The 19,459-nt window shown below is 33.5% G+C and overlaps 1 protein-coding gene and 1 pseudogene across 2 annotated transcripts; one reads left to right on the forward strand and one right to left on the reverse strand.

Annotated features, from left to right (window-relative positions):
* Positions 1-1,958: 1,958 nt before the first annotated feature.
* On the reverse strand, positions 1,959-11,196 carry LOC139850681 (shikimate O-hydroxycinnamoyltransferase-like; annotated as a pseudogene).
* Positions 8,868-10,799, forward strand: LOC139850680 (ABC transporter I family member 17-like). 2 transcript variants are annotated; one of them, XM_071840238.1, is made up of 4 exons: positions 8,868-9,131; positions 9,236-9,574; positions 10,039-10,226; positions 10,322-10,799. In XM_071840238.1, the coding sequence occupies exons 1-4, from the start codon at positions 9,116-9,118 to the stop codon at positions 10,571-10,573; spliced, it is 795 nt and encodes a 264-aa protein (XP_071696339.1). In that variant the 5' UTR covers positions 8,868-9,115; the 3' UTR covers positions 10,574-10,799. The 2 variants fall into 2 exon arrangements, with proteins under 2 accessions (XP_071696339.1, XP_071696340.1); XM_071840239.1 differs by having other exon boundaries at positions 9,251-9,574.
* Positions 11,197-19,459: the final 8,263 nt, after the last annotated feature.

Here is a 19,459-nt window from a genome sequence, read left to right on the forward strand (position 1 = left end):
TCGTAATTTGTTGTAGATACACTGTCCAAGTGTATATTTTTATTGTGTTTGGCAAGGGTAAATAAAGGGTTAAGTGGTTACCAGGTGGCTCATTGATAATGGAATAATGTTTAATGTTTTCTAACATTTTTAAATCTTGTGGTCTAAAGTTTACTCATTTATTTAAACCTATAATTCACTCAACCTTTGTGTTGACAGTTTACTCGCATGTTTTCACAGGTACTTGAGTTATTTGATGCTTCCGCTGTCGTTAGAAAAGTCTGCATGCATTTGGGCAGATTTTATGAAACTATTTATGAAACTTAAGTTTGCATTCTATTTTGGATAATTTAAATTTTGGGTTTGTTGGCAATGTTTTGTGTCAACTTTTGGTTCATTACTATGGTTGGTTGATTTAAACTACTTAATTGGGTTTGTTTCCTTTTTGGGCAACATTTTGAAATAAAAGAATGCAACTTTGTTTATTTAATTCATTTAAGTCCGATCAAGCTATGGGACCTACTGACGGATCCGTTAAGTGTTTTGACGGGGTCGTCACAACATCCTTCTAGCTGCTGACCCGTGAGTAACTGCTTGTTGCCTCCTCCGCAACAAGCATTACTCTCGCAGGTCTGTAGTTCTGTAGTTCTGTAGTTAGCTTGTATACACTGTTTTGTATCTTTCGAGTCATGTTAGCTTAGCTTCGTTGTATCTGGTGCAGTCCATAAAAGGCTCACTGTTTTGCTTAGCTTCGATGTATTTTGGTGCAGCCCAAAAAGGCTCACTGTCTTTTCGTTGATTAATATAATTGCCTTTCGAAAAAAAAAAAAAAAAAAAACAAAACAAAAACTTATAATTAGAAGTGATTAGATCTAAAAATTCATTATATAGATGTGTGTACGTGTTTGTTTAGCGATATCGTGGTAAACCATCAACCGAGGTTGTGAATTAAAGTCCTAGGTTGGACTATTTGTATTATTCATTATACAAGTGTGTGTGTATGTGTTCGTCTTTAAAACATATGTGAGTTAATGATTCCTACTTTTAACAATTAAATTAAGATCAAATTTTTTTTATAAAAAAATACATGATATATTCAAGTCTCACGTTTGATAAATACAAGAAAAAACTAATTAGAAGTAAGAAATAGGATATGAATTTATTACGGATTAACTATAAATTATATAAAATAATACCAACAAAATCAGTGATTTGTTGGTGTAATGTTATCTAGAGTTAGATAAAATATAAAGTATTAGATTGTTATGAACTAGTATTTGATCGCATATTGGAGAGCTATTAATAATTAAATATTTAGATTGAGCATGTAGGTAAAACAGAGTATATATTGGTGTCGGATGGTTAAGGGTCCCTGTAATATGGTTTAGGTTTCCGCCCGAGAGTTCATGTGTGTGGAAAATGATCGGGTGAGTGGTTTCTATCTCCGCCAGTGATGTCAAATACTCATCTTTCAAAAAAAAAAAAAAATGGTTTTGGACATTATTGTAATTGGACATTGAATTTTGGATATATTTGTTTGTGTTACTTGAATGATCATATGTTTAATGACTAAGTTTGTTTGCATTTTGATAATTGTTAGTCGTTTAGATAACAAGATCGTTAACGTTGAATCCAAAGTTAATGTCAGACGTTGAAAAAAAAAGTTAATTGACATGGTCATTCGCAAGAATGACATATTCATTCGTACAAATGAGAGACTCATTCGCACGAATTAGTTGTCTCGTATGAATGTGTGACACATCCGTACGATGTGACCTGACAGACTATAAATAAGAGTTACGGGGTTCATGATGTTACAAACTTTTACAAAACTTAGCCGCGTTTCAGGTATTCGAAGTCGTCCCAAATCATTTCCAATACGAATAGCAATTCTAGGCATCGGTGTAATCTATTCCAACATCAATAGTTTAATTCATTCGATTCCGCGAGTAAAGTTTATTCGATTAAAACTTCTTTTATTGATTTCCGGTCAACAGATACAAGTTTGTTTTCAAGATAATCAGTTATAGTTATAACAATACTAGATCGGGAGCTTATGGTTCCTTAGGTTCAATTAAAGCTTTGATGATATAGAAGAGCTCCTAACAAAATCTTCAAACAGTAGCTTTTCGAAAAGCTTCATGTGCTCAGCTTGCAGCGAAATGACGATAGCAAAGCTCCCATCTTTAACCGGGCTCGGTAGCACAAAAACCAAACCTTCAATTAGAATCATACCCGGCCCCTTGAATATAGCTGGGCCCCATCCAAAGTCAGCATCATAGACCGGGTGACCAACGAAGCTTGTTATTGCAAGATTCGAGCATTTCAAAGATTCGGCCATGCCACCCTATAACGTGACATTTAATTTCGGTTGTAGTTCCAAATAATCAATAACTGACTTTATATAATCACTGTTCTTTGTCACTAATTCATCGTGAATTTTCTTCGATGCATACCGGCTAGGATTTGATTGAATTTCGTGGGCCACCAATGTAGGACATGTTCTTAAGACAACGTTCCCAAAGTAACCAGGTGGCAGAGCAGGCTGATGGCGGGCCTGCCCTTCGGTGGAAATGTATAACTTGGTTTCCTGATCATGTTGCAGCCCACGGGCTTTACAGGCGCACTTCCAAATATGGCCCATTAGCAATACAAAAGAGCTGTAGTTGATTGTGTTGCAAGCTTCTCTTGATTTAACTCTAAGCACATTGATTTGTTCATTTGTTAACTTGGAAACCGAGGCCACGATTTTCTCTGATGAGAATGTTGTTGATGATTTCCATGGAATAGGTTGATACTCGATGTGTTGAAAAGCAGGTTGTCGTGGGTGCCGAGCACGGAGGAGGGTCCGGTTTATATAAGGTTGGAGAGTGATGTCAAGGCCCCGCGCTATTTCAGACCATGATTTGACAAAGTGTATACAGGATGATGCGTCAGAAACGTAATGGTGCATCACAACTCCCAAGGAAACTCCTCCACATTTGAAGTAAGTTAATTACCTGCTCAAATTTACGTTACACATTAAACACATAAGATTTTTCCCATTCATAAGATTTTTTCCTATTCGGACTACTCGGGAAAGAGAATATATTTTACTCAGATGTAGACACGGGCGGACTAATTTTTTTTTTTCCAGTGTTTTACGTGCTAAAGTTCAACGTTTAGTGTATTTATATGTTAAAAGTCGACATTTTGCCCCGGTTTACTTGTTTTATCAAAAAATTTTCTAACATTGTGTGCACTTGTCGAAAAAAATCCTGAATCCGCCACTGGATGTAGATGTACGATAGACATTATAACATTAGGCAAAGGATAGAGTTTTTACTATTCAAACTACCTGGGTACGTTAGACTATATAACATTAGACAAAGGCGTGTGAATACGTGGTGTTTTAAAACAAAAAACAAAAAAGTTACCTGTGAAACCGTTAGAGGAAATGACTCGATTCCTAGGGAGTAATTAACGGTCGGAGTCAGTTTTTGTAAATCCGTATTCGGAGCGAATTCCCCAAGATCATCAAAATAAACAAGACGCCCTGTCCTTGACAATTGATCTCAATTCGACCATTCTTGTCTTCCTTCAATCCCCCCCCCCCCCCCCCCCCCCCCCCCACACACACACACACACACACAGAGACAACACACACAGACACACACAGACACACACACACATTGGGTAAAATGGAACCAAAACTCTACTCAGAGCGTCTTTCATCACTTTGGCATCGAAAAAGTTGTGAGCACCGTTGGGGCGGTAAAAAGACACGATTCGTGGGTGGATGGGCGGCATAACTAGGTCAAGGTTTGAATTCCATAAACTTATCTTTGGAGTCTTCTCTGCTGGTATCACCGTTGTTGATTCTATTACATTGATCTTCATCACTGTAATGAGTATTTTGTTCACCCAATTATGTGGAGTGTAAAAGTTTAACCAACTGCAAATAATGAAATTATTAGCTGTGTATCCGTATGTATTTGGTAAGTTTAATAAAACAAATTAGTAGTAATTGATAAATACTATGTACTATGTACATAATAATTAACCTTACATAATGCAAGCTTGAACTTAATTGAAACTCGTTTGCCCCATGGACAAATGTACACACATATATTGTGTTTTGGATCATTCAGTTATTCATAGTATATGTTAACTTATTGAACATCCAAATTCAGAAAATTAAAGTAAATTGCTGGAGAAAAAAAATAATTAGTCCACTTTTTTTTACAAATACACTGCTTCCCTTTAGTTTCCGATTAATTCCGAACACACGTCGGCCCTTAATGTAATAGCAAAGTAAAGATACACGGTGCAGAAAAAAGCAAGGAGTACAAGGTCGATTAATGGAAATCGATGCCGCCTTATCACAGCGAAGAAGCTACCCAATTCGTTCACCGTTGCGTAATTCTTTCTTGACGAATTTAAAGAATTGAGTTCTTCGATGCGGTGAAGTAATTACACCATCTAGAGCCATAGGTATTAGGCAAGTGAGAATCCAATGGTAGCACCTTCACATAATCTGCAAAAATTTTAGGTCATAAATTGATGGCATTAGTTCCAAATTCGAAAAGGACAAGCCGAAAAGAGAAGATGAATTACATGCAATGAAAGATATAGATAACCAAGCAGTGTATATGAATTACTACGAGATATGAATGTGTGGGTAGTTTAGTCCCCCTGAGTGTGATCCCAAACTGATGTCCAAAAAAACAAATGATAGCCATTGCAAGGGGGTCTAATTTATTTAGGTCATATAATACTTTTATTGGCGACTTGACTGACGCTTAGAGCCTAAATTGAATTTTCAAGCGTGATTTATAAACCATGAAAATTTGATTCTACCATTTTCATGGCATCTAATTTTTTATTTATTATTTTCTTTTTTTTATTCTTTAACTTTTTTTCCTACTTAAAGGCCGGAGGTCCTCTTGAAGCAATCTCTTTATCCGTCAAATATAGAGAGGGATGACTTTCTCTACGCTTGAGACTGTTTCACTCTGGGTGGTGAAATAAATTGTCTTTATTCTAGGATAGGGGAAGGCTTGTCTACATCTCACCTCCCCCATACCCCACAGATGTGAGATTGGGTTTTGTTGTTGTTGTTGTTGTAATATTTTTACTATCCAAACCATTCCATAAATAGTCTAATAGTTGGGGTCCTGATATCCTCGCAAACGGTCTGAGGTTCAAACCTCACTACTAACATATATTTGGATGGCCATAGAAAAGGGTCAGAAACTGTCACAAGATAACTCAGTTAGGCCGTATAGAACCACAAAGATTGTATTGTATTATTATATGGAGTTGTGAATAATAATGAATTACATAAGGTCTATACTCTATATATAGACTAAGATTGGAGCCTAAGGTAACTTAAACCCTAAAGCCTATTATATCATCGGGCTAAAACCTTAATACACAATATATCCCTAATATACCATTATGTCTAATAGGCCGCTTACATTTGAGTAACGTATTAGCCCATCTACTCCCCTTCCCAGGTAGCCTGAACAAACAACAACCATATCCATTTAATACTGAAGTTTAAGCTTGCACTATGTACCGTTGATTATTATGTACATAGTATTTATCACTTACGTGGCAATCATTCACGCAGACTTTGCATTACTGCTTAAAGCCTATGAGTTCCGTGAGCAATCAAAATCCTTTCTTTATTAAAAATAATGTGTTCATCACTATTTACCCATTAGAAATTTAAGTGGGACCTGCATATAAACTTGAAGCAGTTTATAAGAGTATAGGGATAAGTTTATAGAATGTCATAGCTTGCAGCCCTTACTTGGTACATAGGTTAACAGAAGTAAGAATCTTTTGTACAAAAATAACAACGATATATTGTAAGGACTAATAGCTGTCAAAGGAGTATACTTGATCCCGTGGCCCTAAGCTCAACTCGTATCTATCAAGTATGTTGAACTGATTTTGAGTTCAAAGGCAGTGTATATTTCCTTCTTGTATGTAATTTGCCTTGTGTAGCACTAATTTTAGGATAAAACACGAGAAGAAAGTGTTGCATTTTTCGGGAATGATGAAGTACAAAACAGAGGAAATTATACAAATTGCATCTAGCAAAGCACAAATAAAGCATGATGATGATCATCACAGACCTATACTGAAAACCAGTTTGATAAAGTGCTAAAAAGATTCAAACGATGATTGCATGTATGAACAAAGAAGTAAATTCAGATGCCACTTAAATTTTACTAAGAACTAGAACTGTATGGACTAGTTATTATCATGTCATCATCAGTATTTGCCATAACCGATAATTTTTTACCATAATAATATAATATGCGCTGCCATGACTATGAAAATAAAACTTGCTGAAAGTACTAGAATAACATTTATTTAGCTTTTTTACACTACAAGATAGTACAAAACAATAGTGGGTATGAACTCGATATCTAAAAAAGCATACTTCATTTTCCAGCATAAAAACTCGATAGCTGTCTGGTAGTTAAAACTAACCAACCCCAAAAAATAAATATATTTAAACAAAACTACAATGGTGATATCCATATAAAGCAAGATACTTTTTTTTTTTAGTTCACTAACTTAGTGTATCCTACCAACATGTTTTAAAAATAAGAGATTTAGGAACAGGTGACTAAAATCTAATTAGGTGATGTTACATAATCATAATCAAATAGTCAATAGCAACAACTAACACTCGGCCAAAGATAGCATTTGGACGTGTTTATTTATGCTGATTGAAGCTGTAAAATCACTTCTAATGAAATAAAATAACCAAATTTGGACTATATACTTCTCTGTGCTGATATCATAATGATTCTTCAAAATTGAATATTTAGCCCCAAAATGATCAAATGAATTAGTAGTAATTTACCTAATTGTAATCTTTTTATGAATTACTTAAAGCATCAAAATGAACGGGTCAAACTTAAATACTGTCACAATACATATAGATTTAAGAATTTAAGATTCTATTACTTACTGGCTTACTGCACATAATTTTATATGCAATTATCATATATATTCACCAAAAACATATAATCAGGAATCAAAATTTGGATACAATATTACAATGTACAATCAGATCAATAGGAAACAAGAATCAAAAACCTAATCAAGTAAGAAATATCACAAAGAACATGGATATAAATCCTCGCACAAACAATTAAAATTAGTGATCCAAATTAGGTAAATATCAACAGATGAATTTGGTGGAGAAATTGACGTACCTGGAACTGGAGGAAGGTGTCGCCGATCAGGACGGTTCGGAATAAACTATGAAGATACAGAGTATTTTTAATGGTATATGTATGTACGTGTATAATTTTACATAAATAAAGCCCAGATAGAGGTGTTTGAGACGATGAAGATACATCCTAAGATATTGAAATCTATGTATTTTTAAAGGTTACTTTTTTAGACTTCAGAATTTTGCCGCTGGTAAAAACAACTTAAAAACAATTGCCATTTCGACCATCATAATTTATATTATGTCAATAGTAAAGCATCTGTTAATTAATAATATTATTATTAATCAAGTAAACAGCAACCGTTAATTTATTGATGATTTGACCGTCATTTAGAGCTTAAACTGAATTTCAGGTAGTTTTAAAATTCATGAAAATTTGATTCTATCATTTTCATAGTGTCTCACATTTTTTTAATCTTTTTTAATCTTTTTTTAAACTTACTTATTGATTGGATGTCCATTTAAAAACAATCTATCTATCCATAGAACATTGAGAGAAAACTTTCTCTATACTCTTAGAGTGCTTTACTAGGTGAAGAAATGAATTTTCTTTGAGAGAAAGATTATCTACATCTTACTCTCACCATACCCTATTTTTATGGGATTGAATTTAGTTTTTGTTGTTACAGTAGTAAAGATAAAGAGTTATATACAATCTGCTTTATTATGTTTTTTTATTTTATCGGGGAAAATGTTTTTATTCTATGTTATATTCAAATAAAGTTTTTGTTTATGGGTATAAATTTGAAATGTTATTACGGAGTGAAAATTAACAATAACAATATTTTGTAATATTTATTTGAAATTGGATGTAGATTTTGAAAAACTATCACATTTTTTTAATCTTTAATCATTACTAATTACTACGGAGTATTACTATCTTCGTCTCATTTAATAGTTCTAGACAAAAAACATATCGTTTAAGAAATGTCATCATCACTTTGTACCTTTTTTTTCATTTTCTTGTTTTAACCATTATTTTTTATCTACGTTTTTTGTTTTATATATGTAAACTACGAGTATAAAAGAAATTTATCTTATTATTATTATTATTATTATTATTATTATTATTATTATTATTATTATTATTATTATTATTATTATTATTATTATTATTATTATTATTATTAAAAATAGACAATTAAATTGAGACATCTCACAAAGAAAAAAAAGCATACTCGTATTAAATTGGAACGGATGGAGGTTATTTTAGACATGTTAGATACTGGAGTTTGACTATCTTTTAGGATACACCTCGTTACTTTCTAAGAGAGTTCCAACAGAGCTCTCGAAACCTCCGCCTTCTAGCTCGCCAATGTTTGGCACCATAGGTATCATCAAGCCATTCATCCACCAATTTGATTCCGTTCTTCAGTTCACCAGGCCAAACATACACCTTTTGACATAAGATCATACTTAACGAAGCTTGACTAACGTTCGTCAGGTACAAATACCAAACACGTAACAAACTCAAATATTAGGGGTATTCAGGTCAAAGAAAAGAATCCAAGGCTCATCGGTACAATATGCACCAAACATTAAGTACCAATCGCATAATTTTGTCAATTTTGAAAGAGAACAAGTTTTGATGATTTCAGTCATTTTCTCGATATATATATATTCAGGCATTTGTGGATGGTGTCTAATATCGAATCATGTCCCACATGATGTTTGAACCCCACTAATACAATAGATTCCATACCAGGTCACGAGCTCAGTTCAGGGCAGGTCATATCCCATCTCACACTGACTACAAATAAAAACTTGAAAACTTGTTATATACTGAGGAAGGCTTTTTGCTCATCATCATCACATCATATCATATCATTCATCATATAAATACATTCGAGTAACAAACAATAATTTCTATTCAATCTCAATTTCAACCCAATTTCAATGGATAAGTTCCAAGGTAAACTACACATAACTTAGTTTTAATTCAAATATTTCATTTCATACTGTTTTAATTCAAACTTGTGATGTTTTTAGTTTCATGATAGTTTATTTTGGTTTTAGCATTTCATCGAACAGATAGTGCGCGTGAACACTTGCTATCACTAAACGGTGAAATTAATGGATCAGAATCCAAAATTGAAGTAAAGGGTTTGACTAGATCTTTAGATAAAGGAATCACGATTCTTGAAAATGTGAGTTTGGAGATACCCAAAGGTCAAATTATGGGGATCATTGGTCCAAGTGGTAGTGGTAAGTCAACGCTGTTAAGATCACTGAATCGGCTATGGGAACCACCTTCTGGCACCGTGTTTTTAGACGGTAAAGATATTACCGGAATTGATGTTCTTGAGCTACGTCGAAAAGTGGGAATGTTGTTTCAGCTTCCAGTTTTGTTTGAAGGTAAATAATGAATCAAAACTTTTCAAGTTAGCAAGTAAAAAAGATCATTTTCTAAGTTAATTTTTATAAACAATTTGTGGGTTTTGCATTTTTTTTTTAAACAGCAGTACAGGATCACCCGTTGACTTAAGCACCCACGCATTCATCTCCCATAGTTGCATAACCCGCCGCCCAACTGCGAGCCAGGAAGAAACCCGGCCCAATCCGAGGGCATGGCCGGTAAAACCCCCCTCCCCCACTGCCCCGCTACGCGATGTGCGGAAGACACCCTTGGGTGGAATTCAGGGTAAAGGGGCAACCTTGTGTGCAATACTGCACCTCACGGGAGTCGAACTCCTGACCTCTCGCTAAGGGTCGCTAAGAGAGGCAGACCACTACCACTACCAGATGAATTTTGAAAGGAAAGAAACAGGGCAGATAACATTTTGAGTAATCTTTTGATGTTGTGAAACATTTGGTACCAGGTACAGTTGCAGACAACATAAGATATGGGCCGCAATTGAAAGGAAAGAAACTAAGAGATGAAGAAGTGCACAAGTTGCTTACCTTTGCTGATCTTGATTCCTCATTTTTTAATAAACAGGGAAGTGAACTTTCAGTTGGTCAAGCTCAAAGAGTTGCACTTGCTAGAACATTAGCCAATGAGCCCGAGGTAAACCAATGTATTATGTATTATATATACTTTAACATTATAAAATTATAAAAGAATGAAGACCAATTTCTGAATTAACTTCGTCTTATTTACAGGTTTTGCTCTTAGATGAGCCAACAAGTGCGTTGGATCCAATATCGACACAGAACATAGAAGATGTGTTGGTGAAGTTGATGAGTAGAGGGATGACAGTTATTATGGTTTCTCACAGCATCAAACAAATTCAAAGGATTGCAGATGTTGTTTGTCTTCTTGTTGGTGGTAAAATTGTTGAAGTTTTAAGGGCCGAACAGCTCTCTGAAGCTAAGCATCCTATGGCAAGAAGGTTTCTTGAACTCAGCTCTTAAATATGTTTTCAATTTTTTGTTTTTCTGAATTGGGATATAAAACTAATATCCGCGTAACTGTGTTAATCAGAATATGTATACCTCTTTAAGCGTATAATCAGTGGTTGTTTGTATGCATCTGTATTTGTTCTCATACCCACAAATTTAGTCGTTGCATGTTAACACGAAAATCAAGGTTGTAAAAGTCGCGAATCAGGGACGAGTCGGTCGGGACCTTGGAGGGATGAGTCGTTCGAGTCGGGGACACGATGGGCATTGACCAACATTGATTTTTAGTCGGGGAAGCACTGTGATGAATGATAATCGTGTCATTCAGCAGATGTGTGTGATGAATGATAATCGTGTCATTCATCAGAGGTGTGTGATTGATTCTATTTTGCCTCTTCCTCAGAGAAAGACGATGATAATCGTGTCATTTAAAATTAGTGATCAACATTAGGTAAAAATCAACAGCAAAATTTGGTGGAGAAATTGACGTACCTGGAATTGGAAGATGGTGCCGCCGATCAGGACTACTAGGAATAAATTATGAAGATACAGAGTATTTTTAATGATATATGTACGTGTATAATTTTACATAAATAAAGCCCAGATAGATAGAGGTGTTTGAGACGATGAAGATACATCCAAAGATATTGAAATCTATGTATTTTTATTAAAGGTTACTTTTGTAGACTTTAGAATTTTGCCGCTGGTAAAAATAACTTAAAAACAATTGCCATTTCGACCATCTTAATTTATATTTATGTCAAATGTCAATAGTAAAGCGTCTAATCATTATCCACCATTAATCATCTCCTTTTTTCCACCTTCAACAGCAAAAACTACCTCTCTAAAAACCATTTTTTTTTTTTTTTTTGGGTAAGCAAGTAAACCCTCTTATGAATGAGCACATTGACTCCCCCATAGAAGGTAAAACCTCGGGTAATCAAGTCTCTCGAGCGCGAGACCTGGTACAGGGTGAATTGCGCATTATGTGCACCCTCTAGTCACACTCCCTTTTTGAACAATTTGGCATAGTTAGGATTTGAACCCGGGTGGTGTGCTTCATTGGGCAACTCGGTGGCCACTCAGGCAAGCCTGAATGGTTTCTCTAAAAACTTTTCTCCATCTTCTCTCTAAAAAACAACCGAAACCCTTATTTTTCTTTTGTTTTCCGGCGTCATCTCTATTCTTCTCAGATCGTCACGCAGGTTTGTAGTCCTTCTGCTGCTCCTCTCTCCGACCACCGGCATCTCGTCGGTGGTTTGGATTTTTCTTGCTTTCCGTTCTTAATAAGGTACTCTCCGTCCTTCTTCCATTTCCGGCGTATTGTGGGCGACTATGTCTCCTCCGACTACTCCTCCGACGTCCATGCGACGAATCCGAGCTTTTCTTGCTCGGGTTCTGGGTGTCTCGGGTGTGTTTGGGTTGGATGGCGTTGGTTACGTCGTCTGGTACTTCCTCTTTCCCTCGCCGTCGTGGTGTCTCCTCTGATGAGGTGGTAGGCGGCGAGTTCCGGTGGAACTCTACTTCCCCTTTTTTGGTTGGACGTTGTGTTTGGAGGGGGTTTTGGAGGTTGTTGTAGTTGGTGACAGTGGTGTGTGTGTTTTGTGTGAAATCCGGCGGTTTTCCGGTGGTCTTCTTCCACCGGCGGTGATGGGTGTTGGTGGCTACTGTTGGCGGCTTTAGGTGGTATTTACGGTAGTGGCTGGTTTCCAGGTGGTCGCGGGAGGTGGCTTATGGTGGTGAGTTGCGGTTGGTATTCACTCGGTGGTGCTGGTGGTTGCTAGCTGTAATTGGCCGTTGTTTGTTCGTCCTTTTGGGACCGGGGGTTTGTAAATGTCGTTTAGAAAATTGGCAAAGATGACTGGTTCCTTCATGGTTTGATTCGACTCTTGGTTCTGCTCGGTAGTTGCTGGTTTGGTTCATTCACTCCATTTTTCTCGTCATCGGGTCTTTTGAGGGTTCGATGTTATTGCCGGCGTTGTCGAATTAGTTGACTTCGGTAAAAAGGCCTCGAGTTAAGTGTCCTTGGGTTGCCCGATCATTGGTTTAGATTTGCGGTTTCTGAGAAGTGTTGTTGCGGGGTTGAATACCGGATCATGTTTATGTGTTTGTGTTTTAGGCTTAGGTTTGGTGGGTTGTGTTTGTTTGACTTTGCAGTTGTAATTCTTATAGCGCTTATGTGTCGTTCATATTGTTTAGAACGAACATAGTTTCTCTAGAGATCGTTATGATCTGTTTAATGTTGTACCACCGGAACCTCGGTTCTTTTATATATATACATATTACGGAGTAATATTTTTGCCAAAAAAAAAAAAACGTAAAGCGTCTATTAATATTAATCAAGTAAACAACAACCGTTAATTTATTGGTCATTTGTTTGTCATTTAGAACTTAAACTGAATTTCAGGTAGGTTTAAAACTCATGAAAATTTAATTCTACCATTTTCATGACGTCTCACATTTTTTTTTATAGTTTTTCTTTAAACCTACTTATTGGTCGGATGTCCATTTGAAAGCAATCTCTCTATCTACAAAACATTGAGAGGGAGAACTTTCTCTGCGTTTCATTTTGAGTGAAGATGATTTTTCTTTATTTTATGATAGGAGAAAGATTGTCTACATCTTACTCTCACCATAGGCTACTTTTGTGGGATTGAATTTTGTTTTTGTTATTGCACTGGTAAAGATAAAGAGTTATATACAAATATACAATCTGCTTTATTATGTTTATTTATTTTATCGGGAAAAATGTTTTTATTCTATGTTATATTCAAATAAAGTTTTTTTATGGGTATAAATTTGAAATGTTATTACGGAGTGAAAATTAACAATAACAATATTTTGTGATATTGATTTGAAATTGGATGCAGATTTTGAAAAACTTTAACCAATAAGAATTATATCACATTTTTTGTAATCTTTAATCATTACTAATTACTACAGAGCATTACTATCTTCGTCTCATTTAATAGTCCAAGACAAAAAACATACAGTTTATTAAATGTCATCATCACTTTGTATTTATTATTTTTTATTTTTTTTCATTTTCTTGTTTTAACCCCTTACTTTTTATCTACATTTTTGTTTTATATATGTAAAATAAAGGTATAAATTTTTTTTCCATAATAATATATTATCTATTTTTAAAAATGAACAATTAAATTGAGACATCTCACAAAGAAAAAAAAGCATATTAAATTTGGAACGGATGGAAGTTATTTTAGACATTTTAGATACTGAAGTTTGACTATCTTTTAGGATACCCCGTTAATTTATAAGAGGGTTCTAACAGAGCTCTCGAAGCCTCTGCCTTCTAGTGTGATGACCCGAAAATTTTCGATCAAATTTAAACTTAATCTTTATATAATTTCGACAAGATAAGCAAAGTTGTAATGTTGAGTCTCGAAAACTTTGAACTGTTTCATATATTCATTTGACTTTCGACCATTCTCGACGATTCACGAACAAATATTTGTAAATAGAATATATAAATAAAGTATATTAAATATATATTTTGTGATTTCGAATCTAATTAGTAAACGACAGTAGCACTCAATTGCCATTCGATGTATATTAAACAAGTTTAATGCGAATTTATTTGATTTTAAAAATAAACGGTAATCCGAAAATGAGTTATATATATTATAGCTTTATTAAAAATATATTTAGAATATATTTTGATAAATTTTAATACTCTGTACATTTCTACTTGGAGTTGAGCGCTATTAATTAATCAACTTTTTATGATTTATTTTACACCCTAATAGACCGAAATAAATATTTATAATTAATGTAAAAATTTGGGATTTTTCTGGAGAATTTTATCTCCACTGATTAACAACGGAGCACGATATATATCCGTAAATTAAAATTATATGTTACAGATAATTATAGGCGGCTAAACTATTTGTGTTACTATGTGTGATTGAATGATTAAACTTTATATATATAATATACATACATATATGCATGTTCTATTTCAATTCATATTCTATATCATATAGTGGGTTAGTGAGTTGTTAATTCATATCCACTATCATATATATATATATATATATATATATATATATATATATATATATATATATATATATATATATATATATATATATATATATATATATATATATATATATATATATATATATATATATATATACATCATGTGAACCCGTCACCTTACAATTGCTACTTCTTCCTACTACTACATATTCTTGTTCGAGCACAAGACTAAACCAAACCCACCACCATCAAACCTTTTAATTATCGATCAATTATTTAAGAGATCATATATAGAAAATCATAAATGAAAAAGATTAATTATGTTTTAAACGAAAAATTATCTTAATTGTGGTTGTAATGTGTGTTGTAACTTTTGTAAATTGTGGTAGGTACATATTTGGGAACAATAACATTCTACCAATTCAATAATAACAAATGGGACCATTTGCTAGACTAAAACTTAATTAGCTGTCATGTTGGTTGTTTAAGACAAGACAAATTTATCTAGCTAAGTTAGTGGTGTATTGATTATAGGTACCGTGATGACATAGACTCTATATTTAATTTTAAGTACAAATTGGCATCATACTACGGAGTACTAATTAGTCTAAAGTTTAGTAGTTCACGTGTGGCCTAAGCGACTAAAATAGATTAACAGATTACATATTTCAGTACCCAATTCACTGGTTGCTCTATAAAGTGCAACTACTATTATCTTTCGATAACAATATCTTCTGCCATACTCGATTCCTACTACTATTCGTTGCATATTCTTGCTCGATCAAACCCAACATGAACACCTTTTTGTTTCGAATCGATATTCTGTTTTTGGATCGATTCATCACCATCATCTTTATCAACCCAAGAAGATCAACTGGAGAAGCACGTTTCAACTCAATTTCAACCGACACCACCTATACCACTTAGAGTCACCACCACCTCATGTCATCTTCGGTTTCTGTTTGCAACCACCTCACCACCTTGACCACCGTTGGCAGCCATCACCACCTTTAACCACCACAGTTCGCCACCATACCCAACCACTACCATGAAACCCACTTAAACCGCCACCCAACCTCACCTAACTATTGTTGCTGCACTTCTACTGCCTAGTTTCTTTTTGTTTATGATGATAACCGAACAACCATCCATTACGGCTGCTGCTGCACCTGGGTTTCTATTTTAATTCAGACGAGCATCCACCATCACTAACCACTTCGGAAAACAATCACCAACACTTGCAACAAAACCCCAACGAAACCCATTACTGTTATTTCTTTTCCTGTTTGCTGTTGCTGCAAAACGAAGACTTGATGATGATGACGAGCTGCTAATGTTTCTGTTATGATCAAGTCGTGATGATGTGATGATGGCACCATAGGAGTTCGATTGATAATGATGTTTAGAAGAACGATGATGATGAATCGAAGTCTGGTTGATGGTCGCATGCTACGCGTATCTATTATGACTCATAAACCTAGCAAACCTGTTGGGTCTAGGTTGCAAGTCGATGATTGATATTCGATGGAATCCAGCTAGATAATCTGATCGATTTATTTTTTTCTGTGTTTAACTGGGCTGAAATTGGGTTCCACACTTATTAAGTTGTTGGGCCGTGTAAGAGTGTGCAGTTGGGCCGAATATTATGTTGGGCCAATGACGGACTAAACACAGAAACGGGTTAAATAAATTAAAGTTTGCTATTAACCAGTAAAACAGAAACGGAGTAACGGTTTAGGGGTGTGGTTTCTAAGCGAGAGGTCTTGGGTTCGAGCCCCGGCAAGTGCAGTTATTTTTCGATTATTCTTGTGAGGTAGCATTCCTTTTATTATTTATTTATTTATTTTTATTATTATTATTATTATTATTATTATTATTATTATTATTATTATTATTATTATTATTATTATTATTATTATTATTATTATTATTATTATTATTATTATTATTATTATTATAGTTATGAATAACTGAAAATAATTATTAGTTAAATTTATGATTATATATATATATATATATATATATATATATATAAATATGAATATAAAAATGATTAAACTTATAATTAAGTGATAACTTAAAATAAAATATTATTATTAATATCATTATATTATTATTATTATTATTAATTATTGTTATTATTGTTAGGTTAATTATTATTATTACTATCATTAAATATCATTTATATTATTATCAGTATTATTATTACTATTATCAGTATTACTAAAAGTATCAATACTGTTAAATTTATTATTTTTATTAAAATTAGTATTTTTTATTGAAATTAACATTTTTATTAAAATTATCATTTTTGTTATTAAAATTATCATTAGTATTATCATTAGAATTATCATTAAAAGTATCATTTTATTATTATTATTATTATTATTATTATTATTATTATTATTATTATTATTATTATTATTATTATTATTATTATTATTATTATTATTATTATTATTAGTTTTATCATTATTGTCATTATTATTATTATTATTATTATTATTATTATTATTATTATTATTATTATTATTATTATTATTATTATTATTATTATTATTATTATTATTATTATTATTATTATTTTCAAATCTAATTATTATTATTATTATTATTATTATTATCACTATTTTATTATTATTATAATTATTATTTTTACAAACAAAAGATATCTATATAAAAATATATATTTATTACATATATCATAAGTATAATAATATTAGATTTTTAAACTAATATAATATTATTTATATTAATATAACATCTATTAAAGTGCATATATTATATAAGTATTATAACAAATTATAAGGATTAATATAATTATATATAAGGATTAATATAATTATATATAAGGATATGCATCTATATATATTATAAAAATATATATAAACTTAGTTGATTAATATTACAATGTGTTAATATATATATAAATGATATAGGTTCGTGAATTCGAGGTCAACACTGCATTGTTCAGTATCGTCGTATGAATATTTTTACTACAAAATATTATACCGTGAGTTTCATTTGCTCCCTTTTTAAATGCTTTTGCAATATATATTTTTGGGACTGAGAATACATGCGCTGCTTTTATAACTGTTTTACAAAATAGACCCAAGTACTTGAAACTACATTCTATGGTTGGATTATTATACCGAATATCACCCTTTTTAGCTTGGTAGCCTAAGAATTTGGGAACAGACCCCCAAATTGACGCGAATCCTAAAGATAGATCTATTGGGCCTAACAAACCCCATCCAGGTTATGGATGCTTTAGTACTTCAATTTTATATACAGATGAGTGTACCTGCATATTTGAGGATATTCTAGATGCATTTGTTAATGTCGGTTACTAGGTGTTCACCATATGAATGAATTTTAATTCGCAGGTTATGCGTACTCTTTTATTACACAGGTTATGTGTAATATAAAAATGAAATCTTGTGGTCTATTAAAATTATGGAAATGATTGATTACGACAAACTTATGAACTCACCAACCTGTTGGTTGACACTTTAAAGCATGTTTATTCTCAGTTTGAAAGAAATCTTTCGATGTGCATTTGCTCATTTTAGATATATTGCTGGGAGTCATTCATGGCATATTTCAACAGACGTTGCATTCGAGTCGTTGAGTTCAACAAGATTATTATTAAGTCATTTATAGTTTGGATATATTATGGAATGGAATGCTTGCCTGTCAACTTTTGAGGATATGAAAGTTTGTTTTTTAAAAACGAATGCAATGTTTGTAAAATGTATCATTTAGAGGTCAAATACCTCGCAATGTAATCATATGTTATTGTATTCGTCCTTATAGATTAGGACGGGTCATCTCATGTGGTATCAGAGCGGTGGTCTTAGAGAACCAGGTCTTGCATTAGTGTATCTAACTGATAGTCGTTAGGATGCATTAGTGAGTCTGGACTTCGACCGTGTCTGCATGTCAAAAGTTCTGCTTATCATTTCTTGTCGAAAATTACCTACTTATCATTCTTAGGGAATCATTTGCTTATCATTCTTAGTCTAAACACGTCTTACTGCATTGATTGCATGAATAGTGTATAGACAAAATTCATATCTTAGCGTATCTGCTAATTTATATCTTAGCGTATCTGTTACTGTAAACTTTGCCTGACATGTTCCGTAAATTCCTTCGTAATTTACGAAATCTTTTTTTCTATATATATAGATATTCTATGTAATTAGAATACCATCCGATAGCCAGAAATCATTTCATATCGAAAAATCCTTTATTCAATCGTACGAAATGGAACTCGCCACTAGTTCAAGTCCCTCGGATTCTGATATGGAGTTTCACTCGAGCTCCGAAAGTAGTATGACCAGAATGGATCAACCAATTAGCCATCATCTATTCTGAATGAATTGGGGATGGGTTTGTAGCCTCCTCAATCATTGGAGATAAGAAGAAGGTGATCCCTTCCATCCACCACATTGCCCTCTTGGTGAAGAACCTGAAGCACTTACCGGCAAACCTGTTCGAGACACCATTTTCTCTCTCATTTCCAGAGTGTCTCGTCACGATTATATATTACCTCAAATTCTAGATCTTATTCACCCGCTCATCTGAACCGCCAATCATCCCGGTGTAATAGAAGAAGTCAACGAGCTTCGCGCTGGGGTAGTGACTTTGGAGAATATGGTGCAAAGGTTACAAGCACCAGCAGCAACACCGGCATCAACGGTACCACCATCAACAACACCAACAGTACCATTACCATCACCAACAACAACCGCATCGCAAACCTCAACTTCACAATCCGTCCCACGAGCATCAACGTCATACGCCCTGTAGATACCAAGGAGTACCAACAACAATAACCGATGAAGTATTCATTCATAACTTCATTGGAGAAACATTCTGCCCTGATTATGTAAC

This window comes from Rutidosis leptorrhynchoides, chromosome 5, assembly GCF_046630445.1.
Source record: "Rutidosis leptorrhynchoides isolate AG116_Rl617_1_P2 chromosome 5, CSIRO_AGI_Rlap_v1, whole genome shotgun sequence".
NCBI lineage: Eukaryota > Viridiplantae > Streptophyta > Magnoliopsida > Asterales > Asteraceae > Rutidosis > Rutidosis leptorrhynchoides.